The following is a 22,151-nucleotide window of genomic DNA, read 5'->3' as shown; positions in this document are numbered from 1 at the left end:
TGTAAATTTTGTATTTATTTGTGTTTTGTTTTGTTTTGGTTTTATCTAGAGTTTCCTCCCCCTTCCCTCGTTCATATAAATTGTATCTTTTGTTAGGAGTATGTTTCTGAGAGTTTTGCTTTATGTGTGGTATTTGCTTTATGTGTTTGTTTCGGGACATTTAGCATGATTAGGAAAAAAATATTATTTATAAATCTTAGTTCGTCATTTTCCCCCTGAAATTGGAAAAGTCAATTCTAGTCTTGTTTATAAAGAAATACCTTCCTACTGTCACCCATGCACAGCTAGCTCCATTATGGGTCATATTGCTGCCTCTCTAATACTAGGCATTGCACTACATAGGAGATTAATGTGATATATCTTGAGAAGTGATAATGAAATGATCCCACCCAACCGCCCACTATTTGTGGGATTATCCTACCCCTCTACAGCCAAACGGGTTGTGGGGCAGAGAAAAGAAACAGGGAAAGCCCTGTTGTAGTAGCTGACTTCCACTAACAGGACTGGTTACTTGAATCCAGCCCAAGTGGCCAGCATATTGCTGTTTGGCAGCTGTTTACACATGTAGCTGTTACATTTATTGATTGTTAATTTTCTTGGCTTGGATCCACATTTGCCACCCCACAAACAGAAGGGCTTCTGCTGGAGCGGGGAGAGGGGTGGGCGGGTGCAATTTTCACAGATTTCTCAGCTGTCCTTGAAGTGAACAATATAATTACCAACTTTCTTTCCAAATTCACTTCTGGACTTGGTGATCGTTCGCAACCGTCTGTATTACAAATGATGTAATTTCCCTTAAGGTCAGAATATGTTATAAATTATTGTTTCAGATGCAGCTTTATATACAAGCTTGATTTTGATTTTAGGTGAAAAATGAAGATGATGACTTTGGCTGGGGCGTGGTGGTGAACTTCTCCAAGAAATCAAATGTGAAGGTAAAACAATATCTGATGGCCTTTTCTTCCACTGGTAGATAAATATATACCTGATTGGAAAAAAAACCATATTTTAAAATGACACTTCAGAGTTCATAACTAATATGCTACCATCTGCTCAAGGAATCCTGTATTTCCCTGTGCTTTTTTTTTATTGCCAGTATTAGAACAACTTTTCATATTTAGATGCCATGTAAACTCTTTGTTACTTTAAAATAGGAATAATGTCCTCAGATTTCCTAGCGCTGCCTACTCTCACTTGCTGTTTTGATTAATTTTTAAGATATTGATGGGACCCAGATAATTTGGATTTATTTTTTTTAATGGTGACAGGCTAACTTTGTATTATTGCTATTTTAACTTGCATCTTTCTCTTTTCTCCTGTGTAACGCACGCTGTATGTTACCAGCAGAATTTAAAAAGACTCCCTTTTGGAGTTTTCTGCATGACATACTTGGCTACCTGTTTTAAAGTGCAGCCAGCACTGATGATGTAACCGGGTATTGGTTGTTTTGTGTGCCCTTAGAGTATTTTATGCATATGTCAGCCTGTTCCAAGTTTGAGTAAACAGCACATGTTTTAACATGTTGGCTTAAAGCTGCTTTTCCACATATGGGTTGCATTTTCAAATGCAGTTCAGATGACACAAGTAAACAGAGCTCTTTAAACCAAAATTAAAACAGCTGCTGTAAATATCTTTTGTACGAAATAGGATGGTATTATCCACAACTGTCTTTATGAATAAATACTTTGATTATTGGGTAATCTAATAGTGGAACAAATCATGTGTTTCTGTTTACAACTGGCCATTTTAAAGCTATCTGTGATACAGTGTGAAATTCTTCCAGTGTCTTCTGATAGTCCTCTTCACATGCTATCCCCTGTCAAGCAAAGCCTCTTTTCTTTTCTCAAAAGGAAGTGAGACGCAAATATCCATAGCATGCCGTATGATGAGGTGAGGTGTTTCACTTCTTGCCCTCTGATTTGATCCTTTGCCAACAGGCTTTTGCTGTATCTGCCTTTTATATATAAATACTTGAAACGCAGCCATTGGCAACTAAATTGTGGTCTAGGTGAGCAACGGTAACCACAGATCCCTTTCTGGCAAATACCTGCCCCTGGTTGCCTCCCAGCATAAAGCGAAATACCCCGCCTCTTCCACGTTTTCTTTGCATCAGGGAGAACTCTGAATTGGCTTCACACTGTGCTGGTTGGGACTTGAGAGAGACAACAGTTGCCCATCTCTCAAGTTCTTAGGATTAGAACTTGGGGGAAGGAGGAGGTCTTCCAAGATACTGTGAAAGATTCTTACTGTTCATGAGTGCCTCAAAATCAGTGTGGGAAGAGAGGCCAGGTCCTCTCTTGAGCCTTCTGCACATGCCAGTCAGTTTGGGGGTCGGGGAAGCAAAAATCAGCAGTTACCACAAATAATAGTTGGCCCAAAACTACAACTCAGGTCACTTTAGGAGAAGCAGCAATATTGCTACATATTAGGCTTGCTAAAACAATCCGCTTTCCTGGATTTTGTCCTTCCTTATCCATAATTTTTGTTAGAAGTTAAGCAGTTTTGTATATTTAAAAACTCCTGGATGGGTAATATTTAGACCTGGTGATTTGTCAGTTTTAGGTTTGTCAATAAGGCTCTAGCTCTAGAACTTCAGCTCTCATCACAAACTGCTATCCTCAGTTCTTCAGATTCCCTTCTTGGAAAAAACATTTTGGCAGTTATATAATTTGCCCTCCATTTCCGCAGTGAAGAAAGATGCAAATAATTCATTAAGCTTTTATACGTTTTATGAAGGAAACCTTCTTGCCTCCAAGAGCTTCTTTGACTCTGTTCTTTAACTATGCTAGTATCCTTTTAGACCATTTCATGATCTTCAGTATACTAACTGAGCTTCTGTTGTGATTTTGAATAATCCTCAAGCTTTCTGGAGTTTTGACCCTCTTCAGATTTCCTGTCAAATTTTGGCAGAGAGCCATAGACTGAGTGATCTGTGTAGCTATGGATCGAAAGAGGCTCGCAAACAAAAGCTAATAATTCTTAACAACTTGCCATAGCAAAGATTGACTTCATTTGATCAAGAGCCTTATAGTCCACCTCGGCCAAGGAGCTATTGTGGATTTATATCAATATTCTCAGGTTTATATAGAATAACAACATGTGGAGCTATATAATTTGATATTAGTCAAAGAATATTTAGAACTTAACTAATGGAAACATTCTTGTTTCTCACGCTTCTTTTACTAGTGTTAAAGAATAACTCCTTATTCATACTAACTTGGTTTCTTGCTACCACTGTAGCCTAACTCTGGTGAGCTGGACCCACTCTATGTTGCTGAAGTCCTCCTGCACTGTAGCAAAGAAAGCTTAAAAAATTCTGCAACTGAAGCTGCAAAACCAGCAAAACCCGATGAAAAAGGGGAGATGCAGGTGAGATTCCCCCCCCCATAAAGTAATTAAAACAACAATTGTATGGCTTTTCACTTTTTGAAATATGGCAACCCTGAGTATGGAAGAACGATAGACATACATTGATAATAACAAGTAGGTCCCATGTCACTGCCTGGGGATAGGTGTGGACTCAAACGTTTGCTGAAGAGTGGTTTGCTTCTCAGTGGAAATCACAGAAGTGGTTTTGATGTAAAAGATGGTGCAGTGGTCTATGGGTTGTGAAAGTCTAACTCAATGAAATTGCATCTTGCAGCATTCCCTGCTGGGTAGATGGGTGATCAGGTTATTCACATAACTATAAGGGTCGTCCCAAAAGTAGGAAGGAATGCAGCTGTGTACAATAAATGCAATAGGTGTACAACCAAATGGAAAAAGATTAAGATAAACCCAGCTATTATCCATGAGGGTTGAGCTGCTCAGGTTGCTCTGAAAATATCGCAGCCGTCTTTCTAAAGAACGGCCCAAGGCCATGTGCAGTAAGTAGCAGACGTTAAAACAATGCTATAAAATGGCACAAAAGTGTTGACAGAATCTTCTGATTCCAAATTCAGTCCCCCAACCCTCCAAGAGGCAGTTGGTAACTAGATTTTAGTTGATCATACAATTCTGCAATGTAATGCATTGGTTTTTGTTCGGGTTTTTTTTTTTTTTAAAAAAAAAAAAAACCATCCCCCCCCCCCCACCCTATCTTATATGCAGTTCCTTGCCTGGCTAATAATACATTTAGCCAAGATGGAGTGAAAAACTGTTGCATTTTCATTTATTAATTCCCCCCCCCCTCCCCATCATTTAGGGTTAACTTTCAAATATACATAGCTATATTCACAAGTGATTCGTAAAAATTGGGAAATGGCCTATAATTTATATTCTGTGTATTTTATCCCAAGACTTAGAAATATTGCATGAACTATTAGGTAGCTAGATGGATTATTTTACATCCATAGCTTGTCTTCCTTCTTTTTTCTGTGCCTTAACCATTCTCTGACAGCATAACAGTGAGTTTACATAGAACAGAGGATGCATAACAGTGATTTAGAACTCTTCAGCTAAAGCAAAGCTACTTCAACCCCCATCTCCCCCTGCCCTTGAAAAAAAAAAAAGATTATTCAAGCTTATAGCAGGCTTCAATGGTAAATCCCAAGATCTGCCCCTTAATATTCTGTTGACTTTTTTTAATTATTTTTAGGCGGGCTCTGAGAGTCTGTTAAACTATTTGTTGGCTTGACAGGAGAAAAGTTCCCTTTTTCATGCAGCCATTAAACATTAAAGACATTTTCCCTTCACTTCATTCCAACACAGAGTTGACAATTTATTTTGTGGACTTTAAGAAGAAGAAAAAAGTGCCTTTGCCATAATGAAACTATTCCAGTTGGCCCCAAGCTGGGCACATTCTGTCACTGAGCATTGTTAGAAGATAATTGTAGTGACTCCATTTGGGTCAGTAGGAGACGTTCTCTTGTCAGGCAGAGTTGTAAATATAAAATCATCATTTAGATGTCATCATTTTCCAGTATATCTTAAAATAGAATTTATTATTTTTGGAGCTTGCCTCTCCCCCTCCCCTCTTCAGGAAAACTACTTGTGAAGCCAATTGAACACACTATGTAGGAAATCAATGCTCAAATGAATGCTGTAGTTCTTAACACACGCAATAGGCACCATTTAAATACACATGTGTAGTATGATCTCTGAAAACTCTATGTGTATTAAGTAAGAGAAGTCTAGGCTATGCTCAATGTATGCTGTGCACAAAACAATATAACTGCTTAGCAATCACAGATTCATGTGCATTTTTAGTTCATCCATCACCATATGTTTCAATAGGTTGTTCCTGTTTTGGTGCATCTTCTGTCAGCAATCAGCAGCGTTCGCCTATATATACCCAAAGACCTGAGGCCTCTTGATAACAGGCAGAGCGTACTGAAGTCAATACAGGTACTATAACTTTGAAAAGCTGAAAGTGCATAGCACTTCTTTTCCAAAAACAAAGTACTTCACATTCATGATCTAGTTGTTATCCTTATTGTGAGATAGGTCAGTGTTGCTATTGCCCATATCGGATACCTAAGGCCACTGTGACGTTCATGGCACAGGTGAGATTCAAACTTGATCGTTCATTATTTGTAGCCCAGTCTGTTAACCAATACATGATATCAACTCTCAGAGATCTGAAAACATCTTCTTTATGCCATGATGCAATAGAGATCATACTTTTAAACACTTTTTAAAAAAGCATTAGATCCTAACATTTGCTTTTATCTGTCTTTTCTTTTAAGGAAGTGCAGAAACGGTTCCCTGATGGTGTTCCTTTGCTGGATCCTATTGATGACATGGGCATTAAAGATCCAGGTCTGAAGAAAGTAATCCAAAAAATAGAAGCATTTGAGCACAGGATGTATTCTCACCCACTTCACAATGATTCTAATTTGGAAACGGTGTACAAACTTTGTGAAAGAAAAGCACAGGTAAGGAAAAGCTTTTCAAGTGCATCTTATTTTGGAGGGACAATAATTGGGTGATAAGAGTACCCATTTTGCATACAGGTGATCCCAGCATCTCCAGTTTAAAAAAGGTGGTGGGTGAAGAGAGAGACACCTGGCCAATCTGCTGACAGGTAGTAGATAATATTGCACTAGGTGGTCAAAGAATCTGTCCTGGTTATCGGTCCTGTCAATCATTCCATTAGCCTTAAAGCAATGGGCCACATAAGTACACAGGTAAATTGGTGGTAGTTCCAGATAATTTGAGGAAGGAATATCTCTCAGAAACACATTGCTGAAGCACTTCTGGAAATGGTAGATTTTCCTTTCATACCCAGAAGCTCAAGGCAGATTCACGGTGTAGTCTTACTCTAAAACGAGAGCAAAACATATGCATCTCATCTAATATGAAGGGTGCTCACATGTCTACACCATGACTTTTTCCTTCAAAATGCTTGCAGGCAGGGCGATGCCACCTCTGAGTAGCATTAAAAGCAAAAGACACAATTTATGTCTGTGTGTATGTTTGGTAATTACAAGCATGTATGTGAATATTGCATCTGAGTACGAGAAACAGTTGTATAAACATTATCGTAAGAGCTGCTCAGAGAAATTGCTGTGTTTGATATTCTTCCAGATCAGATTGGCATAAAGAATTGGGAAGGCTTAGGGTTTTGGGGCTGGTGGTGACTGTTTTTTCACTTTCCCACAAGGCCCACGACTTGGCTCTTGTCCTTGATGGAAGTGTGTCTGCAGGCATCTTGGTGTAGTGCCTCATGTGGTCTGGATAGTGTCAATTAGTCTTTACAGGGCTAAGAATTCCCGCTGGGTTTGTTTTGTTTTTTCTCAAATCGTAGTCTTATACTTGAGCATACATCTCTTGCTCCATCCCATCAGAATTGAGAGAGGGGGTCGGGTGGACCAGTGCTTAGAAGCAGTGATGTGCTGGTTGTGAGCCAATAAGTAGAAGCTGAATCCTGATACAACATGGGTGTTATGTGTCCTGAGTTCCCTGGTAGATGGGGAGATGGCCTGTTCTGGACAGTGTTAAAAGGGACCTCTTGGGGGTACTACTGGATCCAGCATTATCACTGGAGGCTCAAGCAGCTATATGCCCCCTTTTCAACAGAAATGACTTGGTCACTCTGCTCCATGCTCTGGTAACTTCCAGGTTGGATTATTGCAACACATTCCACACAGGGTTCCCCTTGGAAACTTTTAACTGGTCCAAAATCATCATTTAGAACTCATATAACCCCTGCTTTAAAACAGCTGTGCTTGTTACCAGTTTATTTCAAGGACCAGTTCAGAGTGCTCACTTTAGCGTTCAAAGCCCTAAGTAACTTAGGTCCAAATATCTGAAAGACCACCGACTTTTTTACATACTCTGTCAGGGATTGAGATTGGCACATGGGGCCCTTTAGGTAATTTTGCCACCCATTGAAGTTCCGGGGGGGGGTTGCCCAGGAGAAGACAGCCCCTAAGCTCTGAATTCCCTCCTCACAGAGTGGTGCCTGGCCCTTTTATTTTCTTGTTTTCATTATATGATACTTAAGACCCACCTCTTTACTCTGACATTGACATCTGGGAAATATATTTCTAATACCCACTTTGTTTTGATTGTAAGCTGTTCTAACTGGTTTTAATATTGTATTTTCACACTTTTAACCTGCCCTGGGATGTTATGGGGAAGGGTGAGCTAGAAATCTTATCAATAGTTAAGTAATGCATAGATAGATAGTAATGCATTATTGCCATAGAAAATTCTTAACTTTTTTTGTTTTCTTGCTCACAAATCTGTTTCTCCCTTTGCTTCGCAGATGTATGGGTGGATATGTGGCCTGTGGAGATTGAAGTTCTACATTCACAATAAAACTTTGGGTTTTTTTTCCAGGAGGCAGGGTCAAAAGTGTCTTAATGCCTGATTTCTCGTAACACCTCTTTGCTTGTGATTAACTTCAGATCGCTGTAGACATTAAAGCAGCAAAACGAGAACTGAAGAAAGCCAGGACTGTTTTACAAATGGATGAGCTCAAGTGTCGTAAACGTGTTTTGAGAAGGTTGGGTTTTGCAACCTCCTCGGACGTCATAGAGATGAAAGGCCGAGTCGCTTGTGAAATCAGCAGGTAACATATGTTACTGTTGTAGAAAAGACAGGCAAACAGATGTTTGTATGCAATTTCCCTCTGTGTAATACAGTGGGACATTCTGACACTAAGGAGAAATCTCATGTTAAAACATATGGGGGGGCAGTATTGAAGTGATCCTAGGTTATTGAAAGTGAAACACACAGTAAATTTAAATGACAGAAAAGCACAGTGAGGCTGGGATCCAGAGAACGCCATGAACCCAGCAGGGCTTTGGTTTGTGTTCTTCTAAACAGCAGCCCCCACATAGCCACTTAAGCAAACTACTTTGGAAATTGCAGGTCCTTTCAGAAGCAGTTTATTTGAAATACTTTTACCCCACCATTTATCAGGGTGGCACTGGGTATCTCCTGCTCAGAGGAAGTAAAGTCAAAAATTGTACTGGGTGGGCCCAGTTTGTGAGCATACCTCAAACCACTGTCTGGATCCCACTTTGAAATATGATGTCAAAGATACATGGTATCTACTCTTTAGATCCCTATATTAGTTTATAAAACAAATAGTATGGTGTTTGTGTAAATCATCTAGGAGTGGCACTCACTCTCTGATAGCAACACCTTAACATATTTTGAATATTCAGCACTATTAATTGGTAACAACAAAGCTGCAAACCCAGAACAAGAATGTGAAATCTGGAACTTTATGCTACTTCTTTGTGTTCATTGTTTAGATTCTGCAGAGTGTTCCATTACAGGAGGTGGACTCTCTTTCCTTGGAGGTTCTTAAGATGAGCTTGGGTGTCCATCTGTCATGGATGCTTTCACTGAGATTCCTACATTGCAGGGGGTGGGACTAGATGGCCCTCTGGGTCCCCTCCAGCTCTATCATTCTATGATTGTATATTAACTTGCTAATGTTACATCTGAAAATCAGAGGTGTCTTGGTTTAGCTTGGCAGAATTAACCCAATATATGTTGTGAATTTGTAATAATAACCATTGGAGCATAGAAAATTTTTTGGACGCTTGGTATATGGTCCTTTTTAAATTTTGTTCTTTCTCTCCAAATAAACATGCTTAGCCAAGTTTGTTTATTCCCTTCAGTCTCATAAAATACGCTGGGCAGGATTCAGCTGGTGAGTTATTAGTGGAGGCCCTGCACCAGGGCTTCTGCTCGTGCACTGGCCCCTTCCTCTTCCCCCAAACACCCCCCAGATGTTGACTGGGTGGCTGGGTAGATCTCCAGAAGAGCACATGGGAGGAGGCAAGCGGGGATCAATCCATCTGGCAAGCCAAAACCCTCACCCCCATAGTTCTGGCACCAAAGTGCAGTGTGGATTCTGTTCTTCTTGCTTAATCTCCTCCAGCAAGTCCACTTTCAGCTTCTGAACACTACATGACATGCTAATCCATCTTGACCTTTGTTTCCAAATTTTGTTTCTCAGGACCCCTGTAGTTTTTTGGTATGCCATCTGTAAAAGTTATGACGACATCCAGATACTTCACTTGCTTGCTTGCTTGCTCCCTCTCTTTTTCTCATTGGTAGTGGAAGGGAACTTTCTGGCTTTAAAGTCTTTATTATTAATTCTTCTGCCTTTTGAACAGAAGCTACTGATCAGTTTTCCAGAAAATTGCTTTCAAATGTATAAAAGGACGAAGAAATATCTAACATTGTTGATTGCATTTCCTCTTCCAGTGCTGATGAGCTGTTGCTGACGGAAATGATGTTCAATGGACTTTTCAATGACTTATCTGCAGAACAAGCAACTGCTTTACTAAGCTGCTTTGTATTTCAAGAAAATGTAAGTTAAGTTTGCATAACCAGAAAAACCTAAATTTGATCAGCCGTAATTTATATCTAAATGAATGTTTCGTTCTACCTTGCTTTCTAGTCAGAAAAGGGGGCTAAAAAGCATTTGTAAAACTAATATACAATCCTAGATTCAAGCTAAAAAAAATGGGCAGGGTACATGCAGGATCAGACACTACCATGCAGGGAGGGCAAGAGAGTCCTGGGTTGAGATTTTCTCCTGATAAGTAACACCAGAGGAAGCTGGAAACAGACAGTCAAGCAGGCAGAACCAGAACAGAGAAAAAAGGAGTTTAAATGGCACCCACAACAATCAAGGCATCTCCTTCTACTGAGTTCCTTGTCTCAAAATGAATTTTTAAAAACTCGGTTGTTTTTATTTCAATTTTCCTAGCTTTTTTATTTTAATTTTCCTATATTATAAAGTGCATTCCAAAAGTGTCATTGGTCAGGATCCAGAAAGTTTCACACATGAGAAGAAAGCTGTTCTGGTCATTCACAAAGAAGTTTCTGGTTTTTGTTCTCCCCCCCCACCCTACAGCTGTGTTGTCCTGCATTGCATCCCATATTGCTGCCAGAGGAGCCCCTGCCCCTCTGAAGAACATAAGCGGAAGTGGGTGTGCACATGAAACACCCAAAGTTTATTGCATATATTCAGTAGAGAGGAAAAAGACATTTCTCTGACAGGCGGAAATGAAAAATAAGTATCAGAAACTTAGAAACTCACAAATTTATCAGAAAATAAATAAGTATCAGAAACTTAGGTGGAATCCACTGTTGTGCAGGTGGACCTCCTCTCAGTGTGTGACTTCGCTTTCCTCTCCTCCCACTCCAGCCCCCTACGCACCCCCCAGAATCTGCTCTGGAGGGGTCCCCTAATCATCTGGAGCAGGTACGGAGGGAATAATAATAATAATAATAATAATAATAATAATAATAATAATAATAATAATAATAAATTATTTATATCCCGCCCTCCTCAGCCGAAGCCGGGCTCAGGGCGGCTAACAATAATCAAATAATCAAACAATCAAATAATCACACATTCTAAAAATATTTCATTATGAAAATTAATTAAAATCAAATTAATGGCAACCGATTAAGCAAGATTCTGTGCAGGTTGCCAGAGGAGGGAGTCAGGCTGCGCCCTGACCAAAGGCCTAGTGGAACAACTCTGTCTTGCAGGCCCTGCGGAAAGATGTCAGGTCCCGCAGGGCCCTAGTCTCTTGTGACAGAGCGTTCCACCAGATTGGAGCCGTAGCCGAGAAGGCCCTGGCTCTAGTTGAGGCCAGCCTAACCTCTCTGAGGCCTGGGACCTTGAGGATGTTATTATTTGCAGACCGTAGGTTTCTCTGTGGGGCATACCAGGAGAGGCGGTCCCGTAGGTACGAGGGTCCTAGGCCGTATAGGGCTTTAAAGGTTAAAATCAGCACCTTAAACCTGATCCTGTACTCCACCGGGAGCCAGTGCAGCTGGTATAGTACCGGATGAATGTGATCTCGCAGCGAAGACCCCATAAGGAGTCTCGCCGCGGCATTCTGCACCCGCTGGAGTTTCTGGGTCAGTCTCAAGGGCAGCCCCACGTAGAGCAAGTTACAATAATCCAGTCTGGAGGTGACCGTCGCATGGATCACAGTGGCTAGGTCAGGGCGAGAGAGATAAGGGGCCAACTGCTTAGCAGGCTGCATAGAAGAGGAAGGTGAAGGGTGAAGGCTGTTCTAATTTTGCATGGCCAGTGTTCAGTATTTCTTTCCCCTCGTCATTCAGTTGCATTTTTCAGTGATAAATTATTTGTAATCACTGGCTCCTATGTCAAATATCTAAAGAGCATTTTTGAAATTCTGTGGTTCAGTGGTAATCTCAAAGTTTATTTTTGTTCCAAGTTGATGTGTTGTAATATATTGGCATTGGGATAATGTTTCACTGAAAAGAAGTCCAGAGGCCTATATTCTGGACTGAAGTTTGGCACTACTCTTATTATTGGTCTATTTTCTGTAAAAGAAGCTTTCTTAGGAGTGTTAAAGGATTGATGAGCACAATCCACCACGCATTTGATCCCACACGTTCTCTGCTTGTTTCAGACTTTGTGCACCAGCTACATAACTTGTGGTCTTTAGAGAAAAAATTATAAATTAATTTAAATAATGCCAAATGAATGGATATTGATGCTTTCTTCATCTTTTTTTTCAGTCTAGTGAAATGCCCAAACTAACAGAACAGTTGGCAGGCCCCCTTCGCCAAATGCAGGTAAACTTCAGCAGATTTTTCTGGCATAGGAAATGCCGCATTCATTACTAAATGGTTTTACAAGCCATTAAAAGTCAGTTACCTTCCCTTTCCTGCTCTACAACCTAAACGTACACCATATTTGAGATATTGCACCGGCACAACTCTTGACATGCCTACACATCGTGCTAGCTTGGTACATTTAAAAATTAAATTTTATGGGGTGTTTGGGATGATATAATCCAAAATCTTTCTTGATATCTTTTAAAGTTTGTCTTTAAATTTTAACACCATTAAGATAGCTTGAGGGTGAGGGGAGGGCTTTTGGAATATTTTAGCCAATATGGTTTTTGCATACCAGTGAGCTACATGAGCCTGTTAAACTAGCATTTTCTTCTGTGTTTACTTATGAAGGCCCATGAAGACATCTGCCTGGCAGTCTCCACTTCCTCAGTGGCTGCATTTAGATTAACAAACCAAGATACTGCTTTGTATCTTGGAGATTTTTAATCAGAAATCAGTCTATAAATGTTGCAAGACAATTATCCCTCATACATCTCACACGCAGCTGCTCTGCTCCTCTCATCAGGAGCCAGGAAATCTCCAGTTAACTATAGTTTCCTATTACATCCAAACTGGAAGGTATGATAAATGAACAAACCAAGGTGGTTTAAATTTGTCTTAATGTCCTGACTTGTTTGGATGCCATTAGTCATAGCTTCCTGGTTTAGATGTAAAGGAAAATGATCACTATCTGATGTGTTCCTGGCTTGCTTACTTGTTTGAAGGGAGGAGTGAAGCAGGTATGTATGAGGCAGCACAATCAGTGTGCCAGTGTGGTGTAGTGGTTAAGAGCGGTGGACTCGTAATCTGGGGAACCGGGTTCGCGTCCCCGCTCCTCCACATGCAGCTGCTGGGTGACCTTGGCTAGTCACACTTCTTTGAAGTCTCTCAGCCCCACTCACCTCACAGAGTGTTTGTTGTGGGGGAGGAAGGGAAAGGAGAATGTTAGCCGCTTTGAGACTCCTTAAAGGGAGTGAAAGGCGAGATATCAAATCCAAACTCCTCCTCCTCCTCCTCCTCCTCTTCTTCTTCTTCTTCTTCTTATTAATATTATTATTATTTCTCTTCATGTACCTGCATGGGCCTTAAGTTACTTGACAGAGACCTTGGTCTAGGTGGCCCTGGGAAATGAGGTGAAGTGGGTGGCTGCTAGGAAGTGCAGCTTCTTGCCCATGGCACCCTGACTGGGAAGTTCATGGAGCAGCTCTCCTGGCTCTATGGTCTTTTTAGCACCAGACCTTTGTTATTTCTCCAGGCTTTTTATACAACTAATGTGTCAACAGAGTCTTAGCTTTCTGTGCAAGTTGTTTTATTTTTCAAATTGAGCTCCTTGTCAGTTGTATTTTCCCTTATCATAAATGTTTTTAATCTTGTTTTTGAACATTGCATTTTCTTGTTCTTTTGTAAGCTACCTACAGAACAAGCGGGCCATATAAATCTAGCGCTGCTGCCGCTGAAAATAATAATCTCAGCTTGTTAACAGTCAATTGTCTGGCGTGCGTATTTCAGGAAGATAACTTTCATTTGGTTTGTCTCGAATTTTCAAAATCCTCTTTAAAGGAATGTGCAAAAAGAATCGCTAAAGTGTCGGCAGAAGCTAAATTGGAAATTGACGAGGAAAACTACCTGAATTCGTTTAGGCCCAACTTGATGGATGTCGTGCACACGTGGGCCAATGGAGCAACGTTTGCTCACATATGCAAAATGACAGATGTCTTTGAAGGTACGTGCACTTGTATTACTACTAACGCATCCGAGGTGTGGGATGGTAGGATAGTACAGTTGTTTGCATGACAACAGTCCCCTCCACTGAGGCCGCCTAATCAGCAGCCTGTGGGAGAATCTTTCTCTCCTGTCTCTCCTCCCCATGGCATGCTTTCTGCTCCTATTCTTTTTTCTCTTTCTCCCCAGTGTGTCCCTTGTGTTCTGTATCTCTCAGTGTGCACAGCCTGATCCTTGGTTCCATTGAATTCAGTGAAGCCTACTCAAATGTTAACTATGCATAGGATTGAAACTGTCTTTTAACCTTGTGTGGTTGGTACAAGAGGGAGGATGAGAAGTTGTTGTTGCACCTTGCCCCAGGTGCTTCGATTGCTTCCCAGCCACTAGCCATTTCTGCTATCTTTGCAATGATGGCATGGATTGTGTGCTGTAGCAGTCATCACTTTGGACGCAGCGGAAATGTTATTGGGGGTAAAGAATAAGAGGGGCTTGAAGTCACTTGTGTCATATACACAATTTATTTGGTTGCAGTGAAGCAGGCAATCAATTCTGTGGATGGTTGCATTTGCAAATGCCATATAAAAATGTCCCCCACCCTCCTTTCCCATGCAGATAGGTAGTAGCAGTAAGTCTTGCCCAATAAGTGAACTTTTTGCTGCTAGCTGGAGACGGGCCAAGTTTGACATGCAGCATCGGGCAGGGTGGGATAATTAAGCTTTGTAAGCTGCCCACAGTAGCAATTTTCATTGGTAGGGTAGAAATTATATAAAACACAGACAAGGCACTGACCATAGTAGCATAACCCCAAACCACCATCACACCCATTTTTGCAAACGCAGAGTAAATGGCACATTCTTGTTTCCATATGGCAGATAAGCAATCCCTTTAACAGAAGAAGGAGTAAATACTGAGAGAAAGGCACTTTTTCTCTTTGTCATGACAAAGTCCATCTTAAGTGAAATTTCAGTGGCCATGTACATCATGTTGTGGTTGAGAGACTGGAAAGTAGAAAGTTCATATAGTTCAGTATGTCTAGCAGAAAGGCAGATGGAGTATATTTAAATGTCCTTTACTCCATACACACATCCTCTGTTTTAACCATACAAAAATGCTTCTGTGGATGTAAAAGTGTTCTTGGTTGCATTTTCATAATGAGCCCTGTAAGAGAAGTCAGTCTATATAACCAAAGTGATGGTTTGCTCAGAATACAGCATGCAGCAAACCTTGAAGGATATATCCCAGCTTCTTTTGGCTCAGACTTCTGTCTTTTTGGTAATTGACTCCAGGTGGCTTTTTACTAGAGTTGCTGGATCCGGAATCAAATGATTAAATTTAATCTCTTGCTGAGACTGGCTGATAAAACTTCGATTTCATTTCTTTTTAACTTACAAAGTGAGAAGAAAACACATTCCTAGCCTATAGATTTCCACACCTTATACCTGCTCCACCATGTATCTAAATGTATCCCATAATCTTTGAAATGAAGCCATTCATTTCCTTCATGTACACACTACAAAAATATGCAGGAGGTTAGGAAGAAGGAAGCTTGGTACCCTGCTTCTTATGATGGGGTAGCCTGAGAGCTGCAATGAGAAGCCTGTGCAAGAAGAATAAGTTAAAACCATTGCCTTAGGTTGACTTATAGGTGATAACGTTAGTTGGAACCCATCCTTTCTGATAACACAAGTTGGGAAAATTAATATTCATGACCTTATGATTATCTGTTTGGGGAAAACTATAGGACTGAGATGTTTCAGTCCTGCTTGAGTAGACAGCTTTACAACTACCTGGTAGAAAACGATCTGCTATTCCTTATTAGAAAATGTCTGCTTTTACTGCAAGCCCTTTTTTGCCCATGCAGGGAGCATAATACGCTGTATGAGGCGGCTAGAAGAATTGCTTCGACAGATGTGTCAAGCAGCAAAGGCCATTGGAAACACAGAACTGGAAAACAAATTTGCAGAAGGTCTGTATGTTCAGCTTCTTATAAATTGCATGCATCTTGAAATGTAGAATCTTTTCACAGGCAATTTTAAATTTCTTAAACAAGTCAGAGTGTCCCCAATGTATTAATGGTAGGTTCCATGTATCCTTTTATCTGCTGTGATCCAGTTCTTTCATGGAGCAGATAACTGGAAAGCCCTTGATGTCTCCACAGCCCCCTCAAACTAGTTATACACACATTTGAGATGGAAACTGGGGAAATGATACTCAATTTGAAATTGATACCGAGCTTCAACTCAGGTGCATTGTTAATGTATCCCCTGTTGCTAGTATCAGCAATAGGTACAGCTACTCTTATGATATCATATTATTTTCTTCCCTTAACAGGCATTACCAAAATCAAGAGAGATATTGTATTTGCTGCAAGTCTTTACCTATAAGTATTGTCCTGGCACGGCGTTTGAACATCACTAATTATTCTTCAGAGGCAGAATTGTAAAGTTATCGACAGAATCTGCCAATCCTTCCCAAGCAGGAGCGATGCTTAACATTCTTGTATGTATTTCACCATAAGCCTCATGCTAGCAAGCATATTACATACCATTGCTGTTTGTACATAAGTGTTACCACATTATTTTTAATTAAAAAAAACAGCCAGAATACTGTGTGTTTAAAGCAAAAGCTTGAACCAATAGAGATTTAAAGTTTAGCTACCTAAGTGTTACTATATACATGTAAAGTGAGCATCCAAGAAGTATAGCAGCAGCAGTCCCTTCAAGAGGCATTTAATTTATTTCTTTACATAGGTCAGAAATGCTTGACGTTTTCTTTTTATAGAAGGGGAGATTCCACAGGGTAATAGCTGTTGACTTTATCATGGCTGGTGATTACTGCCATAGTGATTTCCACTGGTAGGTGTCTCGTGTAAGGTTGTGTGTGAATCTTCTTCCTCCTTCTGTTTAAACGTACGACCTCTGTCTTTGAAGAAATCAGATACATACACAACCTGGATAAACAAATTGAACACATTAGGCAGTGAGACAGCTGTCGGAGAGAGACAGTACACCAAAATGATTCTTTAAATATGCCTAATAGGTCTGGGCAGTATACCAATAAATTGTCTGAAACTGGTATGGCAATCAGATTGCCATACCGGTTTCAGACATTTTGAGCTGGCAATACATTGTGGTGGTTGGGCCACAGCACAATGGTAGCTTCACCTGGTGGTATATTGCAGGTGAAGCAGCCACTGCTCCTGAGTCCCTCTGCCACACCATACAGCACATAGTTTTTTAAAACTGCTCCACACTCTGGAGGCGGATGGCTTATTGGGCTGCGAAGCAGGTTTCCTTAAACCTCCCCCACAAGCCAGAGTGGGGTCTCAGCTGTGCGCTCCATCAGCAGAGCAGTTTAAAGAAGCTGTGCGTCTGAACCGCCTTTGCACAGGGGTGTGGGTGGGCTACCTCTTGCCAAGGCAAGTGTTCACAGGGCTGCCTTAGCACAAGTGGAGCCAGGACTTCTTCCCCCAATCCTCCTTTCCAACATCATAATATACCACTGTATCAGGAAGTTTAGTTGGTGGTATATTACAGTGTTGGAAAACAGGTATCGACTAGCTCAAATTGCCTGCCTTTCACACGTCATCCGCAGGGCTGCCTCTGGTTCACGTGAGCTGGAAGGTGGGTGCTTAATCAGCTGAGGGATGGGCAGGAGGCTGCCCACCCCACAGCTGATCAAGCCTCCATACACACAGAGGCACCCAGCACTCTAGGCAATGTATCTCAGTTGAGTCTTCATCCCCTAAGGTGGGGAGGAAGCAGCAGCTGAGATATGCTGATATAACATGATGTTGAAAACCACATATTGCCCAGTCCTAATGCCTAACTTCTGCAGCATGTTTAAAGGCACTTCAGGCTTCTTTCCTCTTTGTTGTCAGAAAGGGAAGTGGGGCAACTGCCAATAATCTATGCATGCTAGTCCCAATTGGAAAGTCTTTCACTTTTGTAAATAGTTTTGGGAAGATAGATGTACCCTAACCCACCCGTACATCATGGTTTCTAAAGGAGGAGTGGAAAAAGAAACGTTGACCCTGGGAGTAGTGAAGATACTACCTTTCCCCCATCTCACCACTGTCCCATGGAAACTACAGGAAGCCAGCACTGAACTCATCAGGAGTGTGCAGGCATCCTCCCTCCACCCCATTTCATCATTAAGTCTCAGCAAAAGTAGTTTTGCCAGAAAGCTATATTGCTCAAATGGTAGAGTAACTTTGCATGGACTTACAATAAGTATAGCTACCAGTGCTCCCTGGATAAGTCCGGTCAACACATCACTCCAATGATGTTTGTAATCAGAAATACGGGAGAGGCCCACGTAGATGGATGCTGCAATAAGACCGAACTGAGCCGTAGGACGCACAAGTCTTGCCCAATCGCCTTTCATTCTGGCCTGAAGATAAAGCTAAAACCAAAAGGACAAAAGTTTAGAAGTACAGAAGTACAAAAGTCTAGCTAGTTAACAGGGTGGGCAGAAATAGGATGGGTCTTTTTTAAATACAGTAGTTCTAACTTGATATTCTGTTGATTTGCTAGAGACAACGTTAAGTGCAATACTTTTGTACCATAATGAACATTGTGCTGAGTTGTGGCCTAATTTTACACATGCCCTTTCTATTGAGCTTGCAAATTGGATCATATTGTGTATTGCATATTATCCACCTTTTGCTTCAAGCTGCACAATGTTTCATAATATGTGAGGCATATTCTCCTTAATTATCAGCTATAGCACTAAAGGAACCATTCATTACTTCAATACAGTGGTGCCTCGCAAGACGAAATTCATTCATTCTGTGAGTTGTTTCGTCTTGCGATTTTTTCGTCTTGGGGAGCGCGGATTCCCTGGGTATTAACGGTTGTAAGAAAAAGGAAACAAACTCGCAAGACGTTTTCGTCTTGCGAAGCAAGCCCATAGGGAAAATCGTCTTGCGAAGCAACTCAAAAAACGAAAAACCCTTTCGTCTTGCGCGTTTTTCGTCTTACGAGACATTTGTCTTGCGAGGTACCACTGTAGTAGCTGTTAGTAGGGAGATCCTTGCTTAACACAGGAAGGTATTCAAATGCCTAGATGGGATATGAACTCATATTTAAATAATTTGTATACTTTCCCTTCAATAAAAATGTTCAAGGTGGCTTACAAATAAAAATACAAAGTAAAATACAGAATAAAATGCAGGGCCAAACCCCCCAGCATAAAACTGTACAGTTGAAATGGAGTTAAAAGGCTTGGAAAAATAAAAAAGTTCTTTGTCTACTGCCAAAGTGGTAGAGTTGGTACAAGCTGATGCTCTCTCCAGAGAAAATTCCACAGCCACAGTGCTTCCACTGAGAAGTCCCCTTGCCCCTCAAATCACCGCTGCCTCATCTCTGATAGCCAAGACTCCTTCAGGAAAGCCTCCAAGAAAGATCTCAGAGACGCTGAGGGCAAGAATCAGCCCTCCTGAGATGTGATTAGAAATAGACTGGGAGCCAGTACACTTGTTTAAGACCTTGCATTACCTTACCATTGCCTGCTGTCAGCAACAGAGCAGCTGAATTTGAACTAATTTCCGTAGTCTTAGAAAGCAACTCCACTTACAATGCATTCATCAAAAATGGAGGTTTCTGGAGCATAGATAACAATGGCCAAGCTGTCTGTCTGAGACAAGTCACGGCTGGCACACCAGCCTCAGCTAGTATGACAAAGCCACTCAAGTTTATCCCCAAACTCAGCCTGCTCAAATCATTTTCCCAGGCAGACAAATGGTCCATCAGCACTGGGATCAATAGTATATCCCTTGGATCTGAAATGAGTTTTGTTTTTTATCCCTTACAGTCCATTACTAATACCAGACACCAATTCATTATTTCCAGAGCCATCACAGGTTAGCATCTACCATGGGCTATAGTCTAGCAAGGAGCCCCCTGCCAAGAGCTCTGTGGACCTGCTCCTTCTGTTCACCTGCCTCTTGCTCTGGCCCAGAGAACAGAGGAGCAAATGCCACTGCCTGCTTCCTGTTTGGCAAGCAAGCAGGTGGCAGTAAGGTAGAAGAGGAGAAACAGCTGTAGCTGGTGATGATGGTGGTGAGGAGAAGGGCCGAGGTGTCTTCCCATCACTCCTGACCACTGGCAAGGCTGGCTGCAGTTGATGGGAGTTAAATAGACGACATCTGAAGGACACCACACTGATGACACCTGCAGAACTACACCCTGGATTCAACTGGGCAATTCCTCCCTGCTTGATGTTATGAGCCACAATACAGACAGGAGGCTGCACTTAGCCAAGTACCTTATCTATTGCCTCATGCTGCAGAAACTCAAAATAAAACAAATCCATGAAACCAGACTAGATAAAGTTTTGGATAATCCACAGACTGACCTGTTACAAAGGCATAACCTTTTCTAAAACAGGCAGTAACTGGACTTGATGGGATGCAGGTTGTGGCTAGCACTCCCATAGACAACTTCAACCATTCCTTGTACCTGTTAGAACCATTATGGTTGTGTAAATGAATATATACACAGAGCATGCTCTATGTGAGCAGTAGGTGCTACTTTCCAAAGTTAAATATTTGGGGAATGCCTAATCGGTTTTTCAAAGCAGCTATTACATCATAGTTTTGGCATCCAAATCTTTCATTCTGCTGGTTAAAAAAAAAGCTGAAGCTGCATGGAGCAATGTTTAGAAAACCAGATAAAGGTTTTTCCACAGACCAAAGTTGTATTCCAGCTATGTTTTGTTGACAGAAAACTGAAGTTTCTAAGACAGTCTGCAGGCATATTTTTCAAAAATGTATACCTGTGTGTTCACTATCAACAGCAAAGGTAGGTAATTCCTGCTGCTGCTGAAGTCCAACATAGCAAAATCACACAGTACAGTTTCAAGGCTAATACTGTGTTTCCTCAAGGCTTGTTTTTGAGACTAACTTCTACAGCAATGTAAATCATTTAGTCCCAGTGAGAACTTGAGGCAGCAGTCATGCTGGTGGTCTAAAAAGAGCAGGCTGGCAATACAGAGCTGGCATACTTCCTTCTTTCCAGCTTAGGAATTCCACTGAAGACATTGAAAAATGCATTCCTTTGCTAATAAGGTTTTTCCACACGCAAGCAATTGCTGTAGTTGGCAGAGGAACATTATACACATAAGAGGGAAGGTGGTATATGTGGTTATGAGTGGGAGAGAAGGTGGGACCTAAGACAGTCCCTTAGAAGATTGTGGTCCATAAGCAAAGAGATTTGAGGGCCCGGGACACAAATCTAGGTGGTAGGATTTCGTGCTGTTTGCCAAGCTGTCAAAACTGAACTGATGATTAAAATGCTGTCCCCAAAACAGAAATGTATCTACAAAACTAGGCTGAGATGGCAAAACAGGAAACTTGGATTTAATGTTTATTCATGGACTTTAGGAAAGTAGCTACTTGGGCCACAGCTATTTAAGATGTGGAGCTAGGCTGCAATGAGACAAGAGGCACAGGTTGGGCTGTTCATTCTACCAACAATAAAAGCAGCTGATGTACAAGTCCAAAAGAAAAAGAGGATCCAAATGCTCATCTCTTCTGGACAATGCTGGTGACAGTCCAGATCAGTGGGTTTTCAAGTTGTATAAGCACCTCAGTCAACCTCAAGTGCTGTATGAAGCAGCTGGCTAAGAACTAGTAACTCTATACAGCAAGGAAGCAGTTTCTGCATGTACTGTAGAGAGAAGTGAGGGGCAGATGGCGCCTGTCAACCTGGGAAGCTAGTCAATCAAGGAGAAGGAAACTGATCCTAAACCTCCACTGCCTTACGACCATACTCATTGGGAGACTGGGAGTAAACCCTGAGTAGAAATCCATACCCACTGCCTTGCGAGACATCTTCAGAAGGCTAAGGAGTAAACCCTACACAAATCTGGAGTGGAATCCCTAAGACGGCTGGATGGTGTCTTGTATGCCCCCTTCCAGCAACTCCCACAGCCAAGCTGGTGCCAAATGTATTGCTCTGCTTTCCTTTGGACCACATCAGCGAGGCTGAGAGAGGGTGTCTTGTTATCTGGGCAGCCCCAGAGAAATCACTTTGTTGCTGCTAACGCAATTACTGGTCTCTGCAGTCCCAGCAGCTGCTGTGATTCTCCAGCAGTTTGACTTCACCTCCAGAGGCGCACCCCATTGTCTCTTGATATAGACAAATGCCAACAAGAGCCGTCTACACCAAACACTGTCACTTCAAATAACTGATGATTTTCCTTTAAGAGCAGCAGCTGCTGCTGTTTGTTGCACATGCATACTTTCATTTACATGCCTGTTAGCTGATAGGACAGGTTAACTGCTTCCTTCTCTGAATTTAGATAAACAGCTTGAGCTTGGCTGGCCCCTACCTTGTCATCACAAAGAGCAACAGCAGCCGCTCCCTCCCTGC

The 22,151-nt window shown here is 41.5% G+C and overlaps 2 protein-coding genes across 3 annotated transcripts in view; one reads left to right on the top strand and one right to left on the bottom strand.

Annotated features, from left to right (window-relative positions):
- The window catches only part of MTREX (Mtr4 exosome RNA helicase), a 39,326-nt gene extending 22,946 nt beyond the window's left edge, over positions 1-16,380 (top strand). The window contains exons 18-27 of the mRNA XM_081881402.1: positions 867-935; positions 3,241-3,369; positions 5,215-5,325; positions 5,667-5,855; positions 7,833-7,996; positions 9,652-9,757; positions 11,956-12,012; positions 13,615-13,777; positions 15,638-15,742; positions 16,108-16,380. Of these exons, the coding sequence (XP_081737528.1) occupies positions 867-935; positions 3,241-3,369; positions 5,215-5,325; positions 5,667-5,855; positions 7,833-7,996; positions 9,652-9,757; positions 11,956-12,012; positions 13,615-13,777; positions 15,638-15,742; positions 16,108-16,160 (1,146 nt within the window). The 3' untranslated portion in view covers positions 16,161-16,380. The remainder of the gene's footprint in view (positions 1-866; positions 936-3,240; positions 3,370-5,214; positions 5,326-5,666; positions 5,856-7,832; positions 7,997-9,651; positions 9,758-11,955; positions 12,013-13,614; positions 13,778-15,637; positions 15,743-16,107) is intronic.
- A 113-nt stretch (positions 16,381-16,493) lies between these two features.
- The window catches only part of PLPP1 (phospholipid phosphatase 1), a 91,787-nt gene continuing 86,129 nt past the window's right edge, over positions 16,494-22,151 (bottom strand). For both annotated transcript variants that reach the window (XM_081881666.1, XM_081881665.1), the window contains exons 5-6: positions 18,004-18,180; positions 16,494-16,726 (exon numbers count right to left, since the gene is read on the bottom strand). In XM_081881666.1, the coding sequence (XP_081737792.1) occupies positions 16,595-16,726; positions 18,004-18,180 (309 nt within the window). In that variant the 3' untranslated portion in view covers positions 16,494-16,594. The remainder of the gene's footprint in view (positions 16,727-18,003; positions 18,181-22,151) is intronic.

This window comes from Podarcis erhardii (genome assembly GCF_964252035.2).
Source record: "Podarcis erhardii genome assembly, chromosome: 11".
Lineage (NCBI taxonomy): Eukaryota > Metazoa > Chordata > Lepidosauria > Squamata > Lacertidae > Podarcis > Podarcis erhardii.
Note: the sequence above shows the minus strand (reverse complement) of the source record. Positions and strands in the feature narration are given on the sequence as shown.